The following is a 15,969-nucleotide window of genomic DNA, read 5'->3' as shown; positions in this document are numbered from 1 at the left end:
AAGGCATAGATGAGTAATGCTTGGGCTTTCTCTGGGGAAAAGGGAGGGGCAGAATTTCTTTATTTCACAGAATCTTTGCCTTCCAGCAGTTGAGACTTTTCCTTTTGAGCTCTGAGTGCTGGTAACTCCTCCTCACCTGAGCTCTGCGGTGTGAGAAGGTTGGTAGCACCATGTCTGCTCTGTTATGAATTACCATCCCACCTGGATGCAGGAAGGGGCTGGACGTGGCACTTTGTGCCTTTCCAAACTCCACATGGCAGTGCAGAGTCTGTTGAAATAAGATCACAGAATCCCAGAATGGCTGGGGTTGGAAGGGACCTCTGGACATCATCCAGTCCAGCCCTTGCCAGGACAGGGTCACCCAGAGCAGGGGACACAGGAGTGTGGCCAGGTGGGGTTGAAATGCCTCCAGACCTCCCTGGGCAGCCTGTTCTGGTGCTCTGCCATCCTCAAGAGAAAGGACAGAGCAAACCAAATGTTTTCTCTGAGGGTTTTAGAGGCAAACAGATGTATCTGTTGTGCTTTTCAGTGCTTTTCTTTCTGTTGAGGACACAAACCCCTTTGTTATTCACTAAAAGTACTTTGTCATACATCAGGGAGAGCAGGCTCACTCAGTCCACACTTCAGATGTTTGGTATTTTTAAAACAACTCAAAATCAGTGGAACTTGCAAGCCTTGCTGTTGGAAAATGAGTAATAATTTCAGTATGTGTTAGAGATCCGAATTTGACAAGATGTAACTCCCAACCAGGAAGTTGCTCCTATTCTGCAAAGGGTTTGCATGATTCAATCTTAAATTGGTTTTTAGCACCCTTAATTAACTCATTGAGGGTTAATTATGTTTTCTGGATAATGTTCTTGTATAGAACATTGTAGTAGTAGTGTTAGATTCATTATTACCCTGAACAAGTTTAAAAAAAATCTGAGAGAAGTAAAACCAATCAAAATTCAAATTGTTTGGTTGTGACTATTTTTTTTTTTTTTCCCTGGAAGTTTCTATTAATTCATGTATTAAAAAGGTATTTAACTGTTCAGACATCCCTCATTCCAAGAATTCAGGCAGGAGGAACTTCAGTGTTCTGCTTGAGTGAGCTTTATTGCCACTGCTGCATGGCCTTGGGAGGAGCATAATGGGAGAAATCCTGTGTTGGATGTTCTTTCAGTTCCTCCCTGCATTCCTCAACAGCTCCATTTCCCACCTACACCCTTTCCCTGCAGGCAGTTAATTTTTTGCTCTAAGGAGGGAGGAGTGGTCACAGCTGAGTAGATTTTGAAAATAGGAAGATTCTTCTTCCTTTCTCTGTTGCTGACATGGTTATGTGCGTATATGCATTACAGGAGATAAAATCAGAGAAAATCTCTTCTGTGGTAGGAATACACTGTCTAAATGTTAAAGGCACTGAGGTGAACTGGACAAGAGAGAGAAGACAGGCGGAGCTTCAATTTCCTAATGAAGATTACTGATTTCTTTTTCTAATCTGCTGCTTGGTATTAATGTGTCTGAGTTCCTGAAAATATTGACAGTGTTGTCTAGGATCACGTCCTGTTATTGTGAAAATAATTACTAAAACTGGGGAAAATGGTATGGTATTAATTCTGTTGTGTGCAGTATTTCTGCTTTCTAGCATGCAGAGGAAGAACCAACAGTTTTCCATTATATTAATGACCAAGTCACCTTTTAGCTCCCACATGCCAGATCAATTACAAGGAAACTCCCCATACATATTCCAAGCAGAATTAAAGAGAGTTTTTTAAATTTGGGTAATTGTTGTCACTACTATGATAAATAAAAAGCTCCGAAATTTGTGTGTAACATCTGAGTGGATTTATTTTTCCTGAGCTTTTTTGGTTTATCATTTTTTTTTTGAGAAATAGTCCACAGATCAGAAAAGGAAGGTGCATGTTTAAAGTTAGCTGTGCAAATCCCATAGGCATTTTTCAGAGAAAACTCTGCAAAAGTGCAAAATCTTTTTTCCCTTACCAAATATTAGACTATGAACACATGGAAGCATTCTGCTTCACCTGTAACATACTGAACTTTTGTATGTAGAACTTTATCTGCAGATTTATTAATCAAATTTGCTGTTTATGGTAATATCTTTCTTGTGTCAATGTGATTGAGATTTAAAAGTGTAAGCGGATAATTAATAATGCTGGAATTTCTGTGTGGTTTAGCCTAACTGTCAAAGATATTTAAAAAAAGCTTCATTTCAATTTGCTTGTATTTTAAGAAAAAAAAAATTCTTATATCCTAAACTACTATTTAGGAAGCAATTGATAAAATACACTCTTTTAATAAAATAGTTTTTTTCTACTTGACTTTTCTCAGTCCCAAAACACCAATAATGTAATAAAACAAACTTAGGTTTTCAGCAAAAGGTGATACTGACAAAAAAGACCCCATCAGTTTTCTAGCATATATGTATGTTTAAGTTAGGATTAAAGCTGAATCTGTTTGCTTTTTTAACAATTAAATATGATGTAAGTACACTTAAAAATGATGTCAATATGATGCACTGCATGATTTGGATTGGCTCTTTAAGCTTCAGCAAAGCTCAACATCTTAAAATAACTGAAAGAAATTGGTGGAATTGATAGAGATTAAAATTTACTTCACCTCAGGCCTCCAGTGACATTTTCCTGTTTCAGGGAGGTGTTCATAGCCTGCTGCTGCTGCCAATAATTCACTATTTCTTGACATCTTCGACTTCTAAAACTGTTTCAGACACACAGTGGATTTTTAACAACTGTTCTGCTGACACGGGAAACTTAATTTAAGGGTTAATAAGTGACAAAAAAGGCACAGGCACACTGTGTGTGGTAAATGCATTTTGAGGCCCCAGGGTCAGAAGACCAGCACCACATATTTTACTCAGTAGGGAGCTGTGCATCAATAAATGCTGGAACCATCTTCTCTCTAGATGTTGCTAAGCCATGTCGAGGTTTACAGAATAATTAGGGTTGGAAGGAATCTCTGGAGAGTACCCAGTCCAGCTCCCCACTCCTTAAAGTACTTCAAAAATGAAATGTTTGATTTCCAAGCAAACAGGCAGCAAGAACTGGTTATTTAGGGGAAAAATAAATAGAGAAAAGGAAAAAAAAAAAAAAGAAATTCTATGTCTTTGATAAAGTCCTTAATCCATTTGCAGTCTAACTGTTGCATTTTGGACATGGTAGTATGCTGGCTAAATCAACATGGACTCAGGAGCTAAATGCAAACTTCTCAGCAAATTTACTTAAACCCAAGTCCAGTGGTTACCAAAAAAAAATCCCCAAATCTCCAAAAAGTGCTTGCCTTCTTCCTAAACTATGAGAAATTTTACTTGCATAAATGTAAAAGCAGGTGACTGGACAAGGCAAATATCATAGATTTTTTCTATAGCATGAGCACCACGAGGAATAAAAACTGAAGAAGGACTGTAATCCACAACTTCAGGTGGAATTTCAGTGCCTTATAAGGTCTTTGATCATCCACCTGAAAGAGTTCCCTATTTTTGCCACGTATTACCTGGAGACACCACACAGTTGGAACAAACAGGTCCAGAATATTCCTGAAACCCCTGGATGGTAACTTCATGGTACAGATACTAAGGAAGCCAACCAGGAAAAATATCCTGTTGGATAGTTTTGTATAAAAACATACAGAAACATGGGGTGGTTTATGTGTAACCAAATTAGAGCTGGGAAGAAAAAAAAAAAAAAACCACAAAAACAACAACAACAATTCAAAAACAAACGAAAAAAAAAAACTTGAAGTAGAACTTACTGAAATGCAACAGAAGTTAGTGAAAGTAACTTATATATCTTGTGTGAGGCAATCAGATCTGTGCCTTTTTTTGTGTTTGCAGATATTGATGAGTGCCAGGCTATCCCTGGGGTCTGCCAAGGAGGAAACTGCATTAATTCAGTAGGTTCATACGAGTGCAAGTGTCCTGTGGGCCACAAACAGAATGAAGCAACTCAAAAATGTGATGGTAAGTGATGCTGTAGGAGAACATACCAAAGATGGAGTTATGCAGAGCATTAGATCACTTTGGTAATGAGCATTATTAAGTAGTTGGATAATTGTAGAGTCGCATCTGGACAGGCATAGCATCACTGAACTGTGCTTTTTGTTTCTACTTTGCAGCATCCCATCTTTTCTACTTGGCTGTTCCTATTTTGCATGACATATTTTTTTTTTTATGACTGGCTTTTGTGGGTAAACACAGTGTTTATTTTCTTTGAAAATGCAGAACTCTTGATAAAAGCTCTGTGTGTGAGTACCATATAACTGCTGCTGAGTTACTAGGATTTTCTTTGCTTTCTAAAAGATATATTCTAGTTTAGGTAGATATTTCTGGCCTAATGACTGCAGAGTGAAAGGAAATACAGCAGTTTTGATGAGTAGGGGTAAGTGAAAAATACCAAGGAAATCCCCTTCTCTTTTAGATGGAAAATAAAGCAGACCATCTTTAATAAGTGTATTTAATAAACATAGACCATATTTACTCAGTAAATATGTTGATACAGTTAAGAGCAGCAATTCCTTATAATTTAAAATAATGAGAAAGAAAATTGATGAGTTTTTTGTGAGTTTGCTGAAGATTTCACTGATTTCAGTGGCTTTTTCATGCCTTTGGAAGAAATCAGAACTCAACCACTGCACACTTTTACATTCAAGTTGTGCTGATAAGAGGATTTTGTCATTAAAGGTTTTGACATGTTATTTGCTGGCAATTTAATTATGGTACCAAATTACATTATAATCAGTATTCAGATACAAACAAATGTGTTGCTTATAGCCAATTTTGGACATCCCATCAGAGTTTTGTTGAGATTTGCCTACAGTACTACATTCACAGAAAAATTAAGTAGTTTGTTTAAAAATCATGTGTTTTTAGTGAAAATGTTGCTTCTGGTGCTGTTGCAAGTAATACCTAAGTAAAAATTTATAAAAATTCACTCCTTTCCATCTTTTAGGTGTGGAAAAGCAGATCAAATGTCACTTACTGGCTACAAAGTACAAAATCCAAGTTGGAGTCAGTAATAGTCAAGGCTCCCATGTTCAGAGGCTGGAATTTTGCCATAATTAGTCAGACATTCTTTACTATAACAGCAATTCTCCTACTTAAGAAGGAGAGATTTGAGATCCCCTGTATACTCTCTGCCCCTGAATATCCAGAGGTATTTTGTGGGTTAGGTTTGTTTTCTCCTCTTGCTCTTCCTGGAAACAAGCAGCTCTTGTTAGAATAAGTAGGAATGTCCATCTTGTGCTTTTTGTACCCCTAATAGTTGAAAAAGTTTAGGAAAGACCATTACAGGGATTGTACCAAATTCCAGATATCCAGTCCACCAATGTGATGTCTTAGCTAAATGAAAGAAAACACCAAACCCTTTACTTTTTTTTTTTTTTTCTTAAAAGTTTTTGTCTACGATATACTGAATTTTCACTGACTTTTCATGAATGAAATACTGTTCATTTTTAGGATGTTGTTATCCCTCAGAGTTAATGGGACTTAGATCTTTGGGTTATTCAGAAGTGAATGAATGGTAGAGAAACTTCCAGTTATGATTGCTGCTTTACAGAAGGGATGGAGTATTAATTGTTGTGTTCCAGGGTTCGTGTTCTACCTCCTGTTCTCAAATAGCAGATAACATCATACTCATTAAATAGATGTAGTTAGTTGTGACACCCTTTACAATTAAGGTGCTCTAAAGAGGTAGGATGCCTCTGTTGCTTTTCCAAAAAGATATGTTTTTGTGTGTTAAGTATGAACTGATATGTTAAGTATGTACTGTTGGTATCAAAAGGTTAAGACTGTAATGTAATCTGTTTCATGTAAGACTATATGAAACAGATTAAGGCCTTAAAAAACAAAAACAAAACAACAAGTGGCACCAAAATGGAAAGAATTGCTTAAAAGGAATAGTTCTATTTCAGATTTTCCAGCTTCAGTGTATAATTTCATTAGACTTGGTCCTACCAGGTATTACTACTTTCTAATATTGCTTTCTAGACTAAACCTATTTTCAAAGAGCCTTTTCCCAGAGTTTGGCAGTGGAGAGCCCCATTTGTGGTACTTGTAACTTAGTAATTTATAAAACCCTGCTTTGCCTAGCAGTAAAAACCATGAATTCTGAACTGCTGGTATCTAGGCTGGGTCTTTTAGGCAGAAACTCACTGGGTAATAAATATGCAACATTTTTATCATGCATTTAAATTCTTTCTCAAGTTGAGACTGGATGTCCCATCCTGTGTGCAGCACTGGATCCATTCATGCCTCCTCTCCCTTAATATAGCATTCCCTGTTACTTATATTTGGAGCATTTTCCGTGAGACCACTAATTTATGTGTTTTGCAAAGGGGGAAGGGAAGAAAATGAGTAAAATTTTCAGGCAGCCTCACTAAAAATAACCCTTCCTGAGATGAAGTCTCAGAATTTCCAGTCAGAGGTAATAGCGATATTTTGAAATAATTGCATGTGCAAAAACCAGGGAGGGGGAAGGGGAGGCAGAGATTTGGCTAAAAAAACAGTGAAACAAAAAACCAATTACTCATTATTGCTCTAGTAAGTTAAATAAATGATTCTTCCACCAGAGTTCTCCATGTTAATTGGTTTTTCTGTCCACTTGCAGAAGACTCTGGAGTCTTCTGCCACTCTGTTCACTGCCTAGATTTCAGGAGGGTGCTTTTTTGCCTTCCCAGCTTCCTGTCATTCTTGGACAAGAGCCCTGGAGAGTGCTAAACCCTCTTGCATGTAGCCAGTTGGGAAGGATGGTCTGCATCCTGCAACTTTGCAGAGGTGGTGAAAAACTTCCTTCACCTGCCTTTAACTTGCCAGCTACAAATGGGCTTTGCACTGCTGGACCACTGTTTTGGAATTTGGCAGCCCCTGGTTACACACAGCACCTCATCTATGTCAGCGTGGTGACATCTCACTTTATACATATTTACACACAAAATTGCCTCCGTGTTCTAGTGGGACCTGCACTTTCAGTCAGCAGAAATACATGAATGCATCAAAAGGTTGAGTGGCTACACTTGGAATGTTGGGGAGGGCCAGAAGGCAGTCAAGATCTCGTGAGCAGTATTTGTGTGGTCACAGGAAGCCCAGAGATGTCCTGGCTGGCTGCTGTGCCATCCTACTCCCTTCAGCTTGAAAGCAGGATGTGTATTTTGGCATTCCAGAGCTGGCACTGAGCCATTCAGGAGGAGGAAATCTCAGCTTGCTTTCCTTTACTCTGTGACTTGACGTGTTAAAGGAATAAGTGTATAAGGAAAACCTCCAACAGGTGGCAAACAAAACTATTCTCAGTAAGCAAACACCAGCAATATTTTGTTCAGAGTTGAATAACAACATTTCAGAAAAGCTCTTCCACTCTTTTTAGTGCAGTATGAGTGCTCTGCTGATTATCCCATTTCCTTGCCTTTTTTGGTAGATATTGATGAATGCAGTGTCATCCCAGGGATTTGTGAGGATGGTGCTTGCTCCAACACTGTGGGGAGTTATTTCTGCATCTGCCCTCGGGGTTTTGTCACGTCTGTGGATGGATCCTGCACCCCTGGTAGGTGCTCCAGCCATCAGGCACTTCCCCCTGCCCCAGAGTCTCAATCTGGCAAACACAGGAATTGTTAATTTTATGTGTTTCTTGAATCTGCATCTGATGAGACCAAAAGTTAAGCTCACTTTGGTTTTAAAGGAGCAAATGTTTATCCCTACTTGGTGCTTCAAATCTCATCTCACACAGGTCGGTTTAACCTTTAGTGGTCAACGTAAGGCACAAAAATAAACTCAAAAGGCATTAATTAGCATATGTTGATGTGCCACTAATTTGTCATAAACAGATAATGAAGCAAACCAAGTGTTGGATTTCATTAGATTTCACCTTTTACAGGACAGTTTATTTAATAGCTACCCCTACATTATAAAAACCCCTTTTGCTTATTTCCATGTATTGATTTCTTATATATAGGTGCATGTGTCAAGTATGTGATTTAAACCATTCTGACCAATTATCTATAAATACTGCACACCATGTGTAAAATACCTTAACAATTACTGACAGCAATACATTTTCTAGGTCTTGTGTGGTTCTTGTTATTTCAGACATCTCAGAGCTCTTCGTTCTCCTATTCAGGAAAGGGTAGGAATTATCAAGGGCTTTCTGACTTGCAGATAAATTATGTAAGATTTAAAATCAGTAATTTTTTAAACAGTATAGCCACCTTCTGTTATTCAGGTTCATCTAAGGAGTGCCAACTTCAAGTACATTGTGGCTAGCCTCAGGAATACTGAAAACCTATGATTTCCAATATGATGAAAATTTCTGTGGATCTTGGCATGTTTTACAATTTGATTTTTAAAGTCAGCTCACAAAACATGCAGGAAAATCACATGCTCTAATCTGACAATAAAAGATCATCTGCCCTTGAAGGAGAGTAGTTTTCATAGGGCATTGCAAAATATTCTGTTGCACTTTCAGTCAACGGAGCAGAGCAAGCTGAATAGCATTTTTGTTTTAGTTAACTACATCTAAGCTAAAGAAAAAAATTATTAAGTTAATTTATTGATGTTGCTGTTGCTCCATGAAATATCTCAGGTTTTGCCATAGCAGGGGTTTTATATATACAAATATATCTGGTTTTTATTTGTGTCACTTTGTGTTTTTCTTACCATCCATATTTCCTAACTAACTGGAATGAGCTAATTTTAGGATTGCATGGTGGATTAATGCAAGGCTAATGCCACTGCACCTGTGTGATACTACAGCAAATCCAGTGTGGAATATGTGGGTTTGATAATTATTGGGTGCAGTTTGGATGTTGTGGGGGATTTTCCTTTGTCTGGATGGTTTTGGTTTTGTTTTTTTTTTTTAAATACAACTTGTAAATCATTTTCATCCTTACCTCAGAGGATCAGAGGAAGGTAGCTTTGAGAGCTCATGCTGATGCTTTTTTCTCTGGCCTTAAAAATATGAGTCAGATGCAGTTATGGTGATTGAAAGGGTAACTTCATGTGAGGATCCTCAAGTACAGAAATTCATCAGGTAGAAAAGGCCAAAATGTGCCTGCTGTGTAACATATGTACAGTTTTTATAGATTCTGCAAATTATCTTATTTGACAAGAGCCCCCCAGTCAGGAACCTGCCTGGTGAAGTAATTCCCCTCAGTTCTAGCACTTTCTGGATTCTCCCCCCTCAGGATGAGATCTAGACCCTGTTTAGAAAAATTTACCTTGGAAAGCTGGTTTCAGCCTTGGTTTCTAAGGAGAACCAAGATGGCACAGGGATTCTAGAATTTTTTTTTTGTCTTTCTGCCAAGGGAAATGTTGAAACTAAGCTACAAGATGAGGCTACAAAGCTACAAGCGTATGTGTGAAGGACACAGAGAATGCACAAAAGAGAGAAGGGTAAAACCAAAACGGCATCATCAAAATGTCACTGTTTTTGGTTTTTTTTGTCTTTAACTTGGCTGCCAGACCAGAGAGCAGGCAGCTGCTTCTCCAGCTCTGCGAGTGGCCGCTGTGTGCAGGAGCTGCCCGGGAGGTTCACCAGAAGGCAGTGCTGCTGTGAGTCTGGCTACTGCTGGGCCAGTGGCTCTGTCCCAGAGGTGTGTCCAGTCAGAGGATCTGGTGAGTGCCCCGTAGGTTTGGCTGGCTTATTTTCTCCTTCTTCCTGTTCATTCTGCTTTGGGGTGTTTTAAACTGCTTTAAAATGTAGGCTAAAGAGAAAAAAAAATAAGGTCACGGATTGCATTATTATTAATTTCCGTGGTTTTAATACTGATACTGCCATCTGTTAACCATTTTTCTTTTTGGTCCATGGTTGTTTGGCTCTTGGTTCTTTAATGTCCTTTTGTTGGCTTTGGAAATAGTTTTTGGGAAATGGGGAAGATTTTGTGGTCAGGCGTAAGGAGGAAATGACTCTTAGGGTCCATAGTTAATTTTGATTTAAAGGAACAGCTGCCCTCTTGTACCATTGCATTTTGGGTTGCTTTGAACTAGAATGCATCAGTTTTTAAGTTATTCTTTCAGTTCTGCTCAGAGAGGAAAAGAGCGCATCCCTAATGAAAGGCATTTTCTTTATCAACACCTCTGAGAAACCCGTGAGTTACAGTGCTGCTGCCAGCACATCAAGAAGACAGTTTCAACAAATAATTGAGAAAATATCCTTAAATTACAGCGCTCCTTTTTACTGTTTCCTCAAGCAACACCTGCCACATCCCAAGGAGGCTCAGAGTGGCAGGGGGAAGACGCGCCATCAGGGAGGCGAGGAGATGCCACCCTGGTTTTTGGCAGCACATTTTGGGCTGGCTGTGAGAGGCTGACCTGATCTGTGCTGCTCTGTCCCCCGTGTCTGGCAGATGACCACCGCAGGCTGTGTGTGGACGGTGCCCCTGCCCGAGGCGGCTCCCGGCGTGGCGGAGCAGGAGGGAATGGGTTCCATCCCAGGGGCAATGGAAATGGATTCGGACCAAGAGGCGCTGGGTTCATCCCAATCCCAGGAAGCAACGGATTCTCCCCAGCTGTGGGAGCCGGGGTGGGAGCAGGTGGTCACAGCTCCACTGGAAGTGGCCCGATCATTACGGGGCTGAGTAAGTGCTTGTGTTCCAACTTATTTAGCTCCTTTTTTTTTTTTTATGCTATTCCTCTTGTTTTTCCTTTCTTTTTACTGCTCAGTCTGGATAGGGTACGGTGTTCTTAACGCTTAAAAATTACTTTGCCATACAAGCACATTTTAAGCATCTCAGCTGATACATCAGGAAGTTCAGGAGCCCTTTTTTCAACAAGAGTTCAAAGGTAGAGATTTTTGCTTTATTTCAGTTACAACATTGTCCCGGTTGAGGTATCCTTGTCAGCACTTATAAAACTCCAGATTTTTAGGTGTTTTCCCAAAACCACTGGGGTTTAAAACAGTCTTCTGTATTTTCTCCTCCAACTGTAAAACCTACTTACTCTGCAGAAATACTGCCTTGGCTGAAAGCCCAAGGTGAATAATTTTCTTGCAGGAATCTCATGGATGTAAACATGGCTCATGACATGTGTAAACACATCCCTGGAGTCACAACCATAGAGATCATAAAGTGTAAGAAGTATTATTAAGACAGGTATACCAAAAATTGCTTTGACTTTCACACAAAATTGTAATTTATCCATGAGTTCACTGACAGGCTCATCAGGCTATAGACAGAAATGGTAAATCATGTTTAAGAATGTTTGTCTAATGTGTTTTTTTATTTCCAAGAGCTGTTTGTTGTTGTTAGTTTACTGTCTGTCAGGTCAACAGACAGTGCTTTAAAAGAGGGTTTTTTATGTGTTTGTGCACCTCACAACTTTCTTTCTGAAGCCAAATATAACATTCATATTTACTTCCATTTGAAAATATGAGTATTTGCCTCTCATTCTGATTTTTTTATATTAGCAATACTCAATCAGACAATTGACAACTGCAAGCACCATCCCAACCTTTGCTTGAATGGACGTTGTATACCAACCCCCTCTAGTTACAGATGTGAATGCAACATGGGATATAAACAGGATGCAAATGGGGATTGTATTGGTGAGTGCACACTTCAAAATCCATTATTCTAATATTCTTCAGCTTAAAATCTGAGCTATTTTACAAAAATAAATCATATTAATTTTAATGAAGCTACACTTCAGAGAGAGTGCAAAGACCATGGTATTAGTTATGCAAGAATAATTTCAATTTTCTATGAGAGCTATCTGTTTTCTTACTAAGAAAAATCTTGAATTGCAAATATTGAGTATTCCTACTCCTGTAGTTAAAGGCTATTTTTGTCACATTCAGTAAAGTAAGTTCTGCTTCATTTTCTCTTTTGTTAGGCTGACAAAGCTCAATTTTGGAATATAGTATTGTTATGATCAGGATAATGAAGGGTAGAATTTATGTTTTGCCTCCTCATAAGGATTAATGACAATTTGAAAGATTTAAAATACTTTTTAAATTGTGTTAATTAACTTCTGATTAAATTTACATTTCAGATGAAAGTACAGAATGCTACCTTTATATGACAAGAACTAAATTTGGCATCCTGTACTTTTATTCAATTACTGTGGGCTTCACTCTTGCAGTGTCCAAAACTCATCAGTTATTTCAGAGAAAATACAAGATTTGGGGGTTCTTGTGGGGTGGTTGTATGGAGAGGAACCCCCTATGCAGGATACACTGATTAATGTATGGGATCCTAAATAAAAAGTTCTTGTTATATTTTGCCTTGAACCCTTGTTTACTGAGTCTTTATCAAGAAATTGAGGTCTGTGAATGAAAAGTATCACACAAGAGCTTGTTAGCAATAGGTTTGCCTCACAGTAAATGTGGGTGGAGAATAAATTTCCAATCTGTCTGTGGATTGCAAGTCTCCTCTTAGCTCAGCTGTGCTCTTGCATCAGAGAGGTTGGTTGTACCTGCACCATTCCTGGACACTGTACACTTCCATTTTAAGAAAAATCAGTTAATGGGGATTCCACCACTTCCCCAAGCAGTTGCACTGCTCCCATAGTCAAATATCCAGAAAGTTTTCAGAACATCTAATCTAACTTAAACACTACATTTCCAAAAAGATTCAGCTTTTGTTATTTCTTATCTTCACTATACAAGGAAAGCAGTTCAGTGCCTTCTTCATTTCATTTTTTTGCACTTGAATGTTGGTATAGTTCTTCTTCCAAGCTGTCCTTTGTGCTGTAGTGAGCCTGAACTTTTCTAGCATTTTTTATTTGGGTGAGAGTTTTCTGTGCCTCTGATCTCTGTGAAGTTCAAAGGGCTTTATCTCTTGCTGCATCCTTGGGTCTCAGGAGCCATAATTGCATTGTGAGAGGGGAGTGGGAGTTTTGTGATCTTTGTCTTGCATGGCTCTTCCTTATAGAGTATGGTGAGCCCTGGCTCATTTGTTACAGCACTAGACTTTGCATCACTGAAATCAATAATATTTTTAACTCTGGTGGACCTTGGCACTCAAGGACTATCTGGTGTCTTGGACTACCTGATCTTTTTGAAATCTAGCTTACATCTTGTGTTCATATTTTTGTTATTTGGCGGTTAAGTTGAAAATAACATCTGAAGGTTGTAGCAAGTAGAGCTATATGAACTTAAATTTTTTAGTTTTTCAGGTGTCATTGGAGTAGCAATAATCCATGGTTTGAAAGTCCCATCAGCTTTCTGCATCTGGGTGCTAGGACAGAAAAATACAACGTGTTCTTGATAATGTGGCTGTCATTCTGTCCCTGTCTCTTCTGTGAGGCCACCCTGCAGGACACTTGTTTGGCACTTCCCCTTCTACTCCTGGCTTGTGATAATTACTGAAGTTGTGTCTAATTTTCAGTTTGGGGTCCACGTGCCTGAAAACTGTGAGGTTAGGTTGATAGGTGCATTGGGGGGGAAAAAGAAAATGTTGACCTGGTTAATTCTCAAGCATACAGGTATGTGCCCAGTGAAAATTCATCTTCACTTAAGGAACTTAATATTGACTTTGCAATACTTACCTCAGCATGAAAGAGTAGACTGAAAGCAGAGACAATTTTGGATGCACTGGGATGAAAACAAAAATTTCAGTTGGTTTAACAAAAGCTGAAGGTGCAGTGCCAGCCAGCTACAGTGCTGCCCCACACTGAAAGCATGGGAAAAGACCCCCAAAGTGGCTTCAAAAAAGTTTGTGCCATTTCACCATTTTTTTTTCTTGTATGAAATAAATCAACCATTACTAATTTCAGCTCTGCAGTGGTTTGCCTTTTCAGTAGATGCTTGAATTCAGATGTTTTATAAGAGAGTGAACTCCTTAAATTATAAATAACTCTGTGAACTCTATAAATAACACAGCATTGTTTCATTGTTATTTTCTAATTGTATTATAAAGAAGTAGCCAAAGTATCTTACGTTCTCCCCTGAATCTGAGATTTGTGAACAGTAGTTGCTGCAAATTACACAGAAAGTTTCTTGGAAATGTAGGCAGGATATATATATATGTATATATATATATGTATATACAAATTATGGTAGATTTATATATTATAATTTGAATATTTATTTTATTACTGACAGAACAGTCTTGGAGCATTGGAAATAGGGTTAATGGCTCCGTGCTTCTCTGTCTGCCTGCACCCAAAGCAATAAATGAAGGATCTAGAAATAGTTACATATTTTTCTATAGAGTTAAAGTAAAGTCGGGTTTCAAGATTAATCCTGGCAAACAACCAAAAAAACCCAAAAAAACAAAAAAAAACAAAAACAAAACAACAAAAACGACAAAAAAACAACAACAACAATTTGCATTCTGCTGTTCTCACAACAGAAAGTATGTTATGGACAAAGGACCATGAGTGTCCTAAGTGGTTTGATTCTAACTAGTCAGTCCTTTTCTCCAGAATAACTTTAATTTTATTACCTTTCCTTATTCATTTCTGTTTCCTAAAACTCTGGATAAAACTGCAGAGACTTTTTAAAAAGTGGGAGCAAACCTGTAGGTCTGCTGTGTTAAATTTTAGTTACAAATAGGCCTATTTAAAATTTTGTAATTTGTCTCCAGACTCATTGCAGTAAGTCTTTTAAGGGGGCTTTTGGAAATTTCCTGCTGTGCCTGAGAGAATTCTGACAATTGTTAGAGATGAAAAACTGAAAAGTGGAGACGTGTGTGAGGCAAGTGCTGACATAGAAATATTTGACATTGAAGGGGGTAGGCTGGGGGACAGAATAAATGGGTTAAATATCTCTGCCTTAAATGTTTCCTGTTTATACTGCTGGAATATGCATGCTTTCAATGCAAACTCAAAGCCAACTCCTTTATATTGACATACATTTGCCATTTCCCTCAGTTATCAAGGGCTTATAAAAATAAGATGCATATTAAGATGCATATTCCATGTGGAATTCATGTGCATGAAGGATGCACATGGCTTTGGAAGGATTTCTGAGGCTTAAGTCAGCTTTTTCTTAGAGAACCTCTGCATTCCTGATGCAGAGTTTATAAACTTACAGACAGATCCTTTCTAGCATGAACATGGGCTTTTTTTTTTGAAGCAAGTTGAAGCCTGAAATAGAGAAGGTCCTAAATGTCATCCTCTGCAGGAAAACTAAACAAAACAGATGAGTGCTGTATCAAGTAAAGTTCCCTCTGTGCTCCCTTATAATAAGGCAAGATGTAAAAAACACAGTAAATTCATTGGAATTAGGGCACTTGACAAAAAACTACTGTCAAGATGTGATCCTGAGTTGATGTTCTGTTGGTCGCTGAGGACTTTGTTCTGGAGGGGAGTGTTCAGTCCTGGACCTCTTCCCATATCAGCTGAGCACTGAAGAAAAATCACCTCTCATGAAAAATCAGCCCACTCGTGACAAAGAGCATCCCAACACCCAGGCACGGCAGAGACTGGCGTGTACAAATTCAGTTACTTGTGTATTTAACACCCTGAATTCCTCTTTTCTTTATCTTGTCTCAGTTCTTGTGGTTTTACTGCAGTGGTGGTAGGATCTGCAGGTATGCAAATGTGAGCAAGCTAATTACTTGTGTGGGGAGGTATTTGATGCTTCCATTTGCTTTTCCTTTTATTCATTTAACTCTTTACACAGTTTGTATCTGGGCACAAAGAGTGTCATAAGCCAGGCAATTATATCAGTGACTTGTGTAAACACAGATCTATTTTTGTACAGTGATGCTCTTGGTTTAAACTTTGTTTTCATTAGCACAGTAACTCCTGTTAAATATGGGGTCTTATTTATGATTAAAATAGAACAAAGCTATCCTTTTGCCATCTTTTATAGTGATTTTAGAAGTTATTTGTGGAACAGCACTTTCTATAAAGTACACATAAATATTTTTTTGATTTCAATTTCTTGTTGCATCCCAGTATTCTCAAGATGTAATGAGCTAAGGTCTGGGACCAGATTTGATAAGGTGTGAGTGGAAATGATCATGAAAATTGTCCTGGGGTTTTCCTGGTATTTCTGGAAGCACACACTGCAAAATGCATGGGGA

At 38.4% G+C, this 15,969-nt stretch overlaps 1 protein-coding gene across 1 annotated transcript in view; it reads left to right on the top strand.

The window, feature by feature from the left end:
• Nucleotides 1-15,969, top strand: part of FBN2 (fibrillin 2) — a 116,322-nt gene that overhangs the window by 22,328 nt on the left and 78,025 nt on the right. Inside the window, exons 7-11 of the mRNA XM_030258070.4 lie at nucleotides 3,848-3,973; nucleotides 7,422-7,547; nucleotides 9,461-9,613; nucleotides 10,345-10,575; nucleotides 11,403-11,540. Of these exons, the coding sequence (XP_030113930.4) occupies nucleotides 3,848-3,973; nucleotides 7,422-7,547; nucleotides 9,461-9,613; nucleotides 10,345-10,575; nucleotides 11,403-11,540 (774 nt within the window). The remainder of the gene's footprint in view (nucleotides 1-3,847; nucleotides 3,974-7,421; nucleotides 7,548-9,460; nucleotides 9,614-10,344; nucleotides 10,576-11,402; nucleotides 11,541-15,969) is intronic.

The sequence above is a fragment of the Taeniopygia guttata genome, chromosome Z, assembly GCF_048771995.1.
Source record: "Taeniopygia guttata chromosome Z, bTaeGut7.mat, whole genome shotgun sequence".
Classification (NCBI taxonomy): Eukaryota; Metazoa; Chordata; class Aves; order Passeriformes; family Estrildidae; genus Taeniopygia; species Taeniopygia guttata.
Note: the sequence above shows the minus strand (reverse complement) of the source record. Positions and strands in the feature narration are given on the sequence as shown.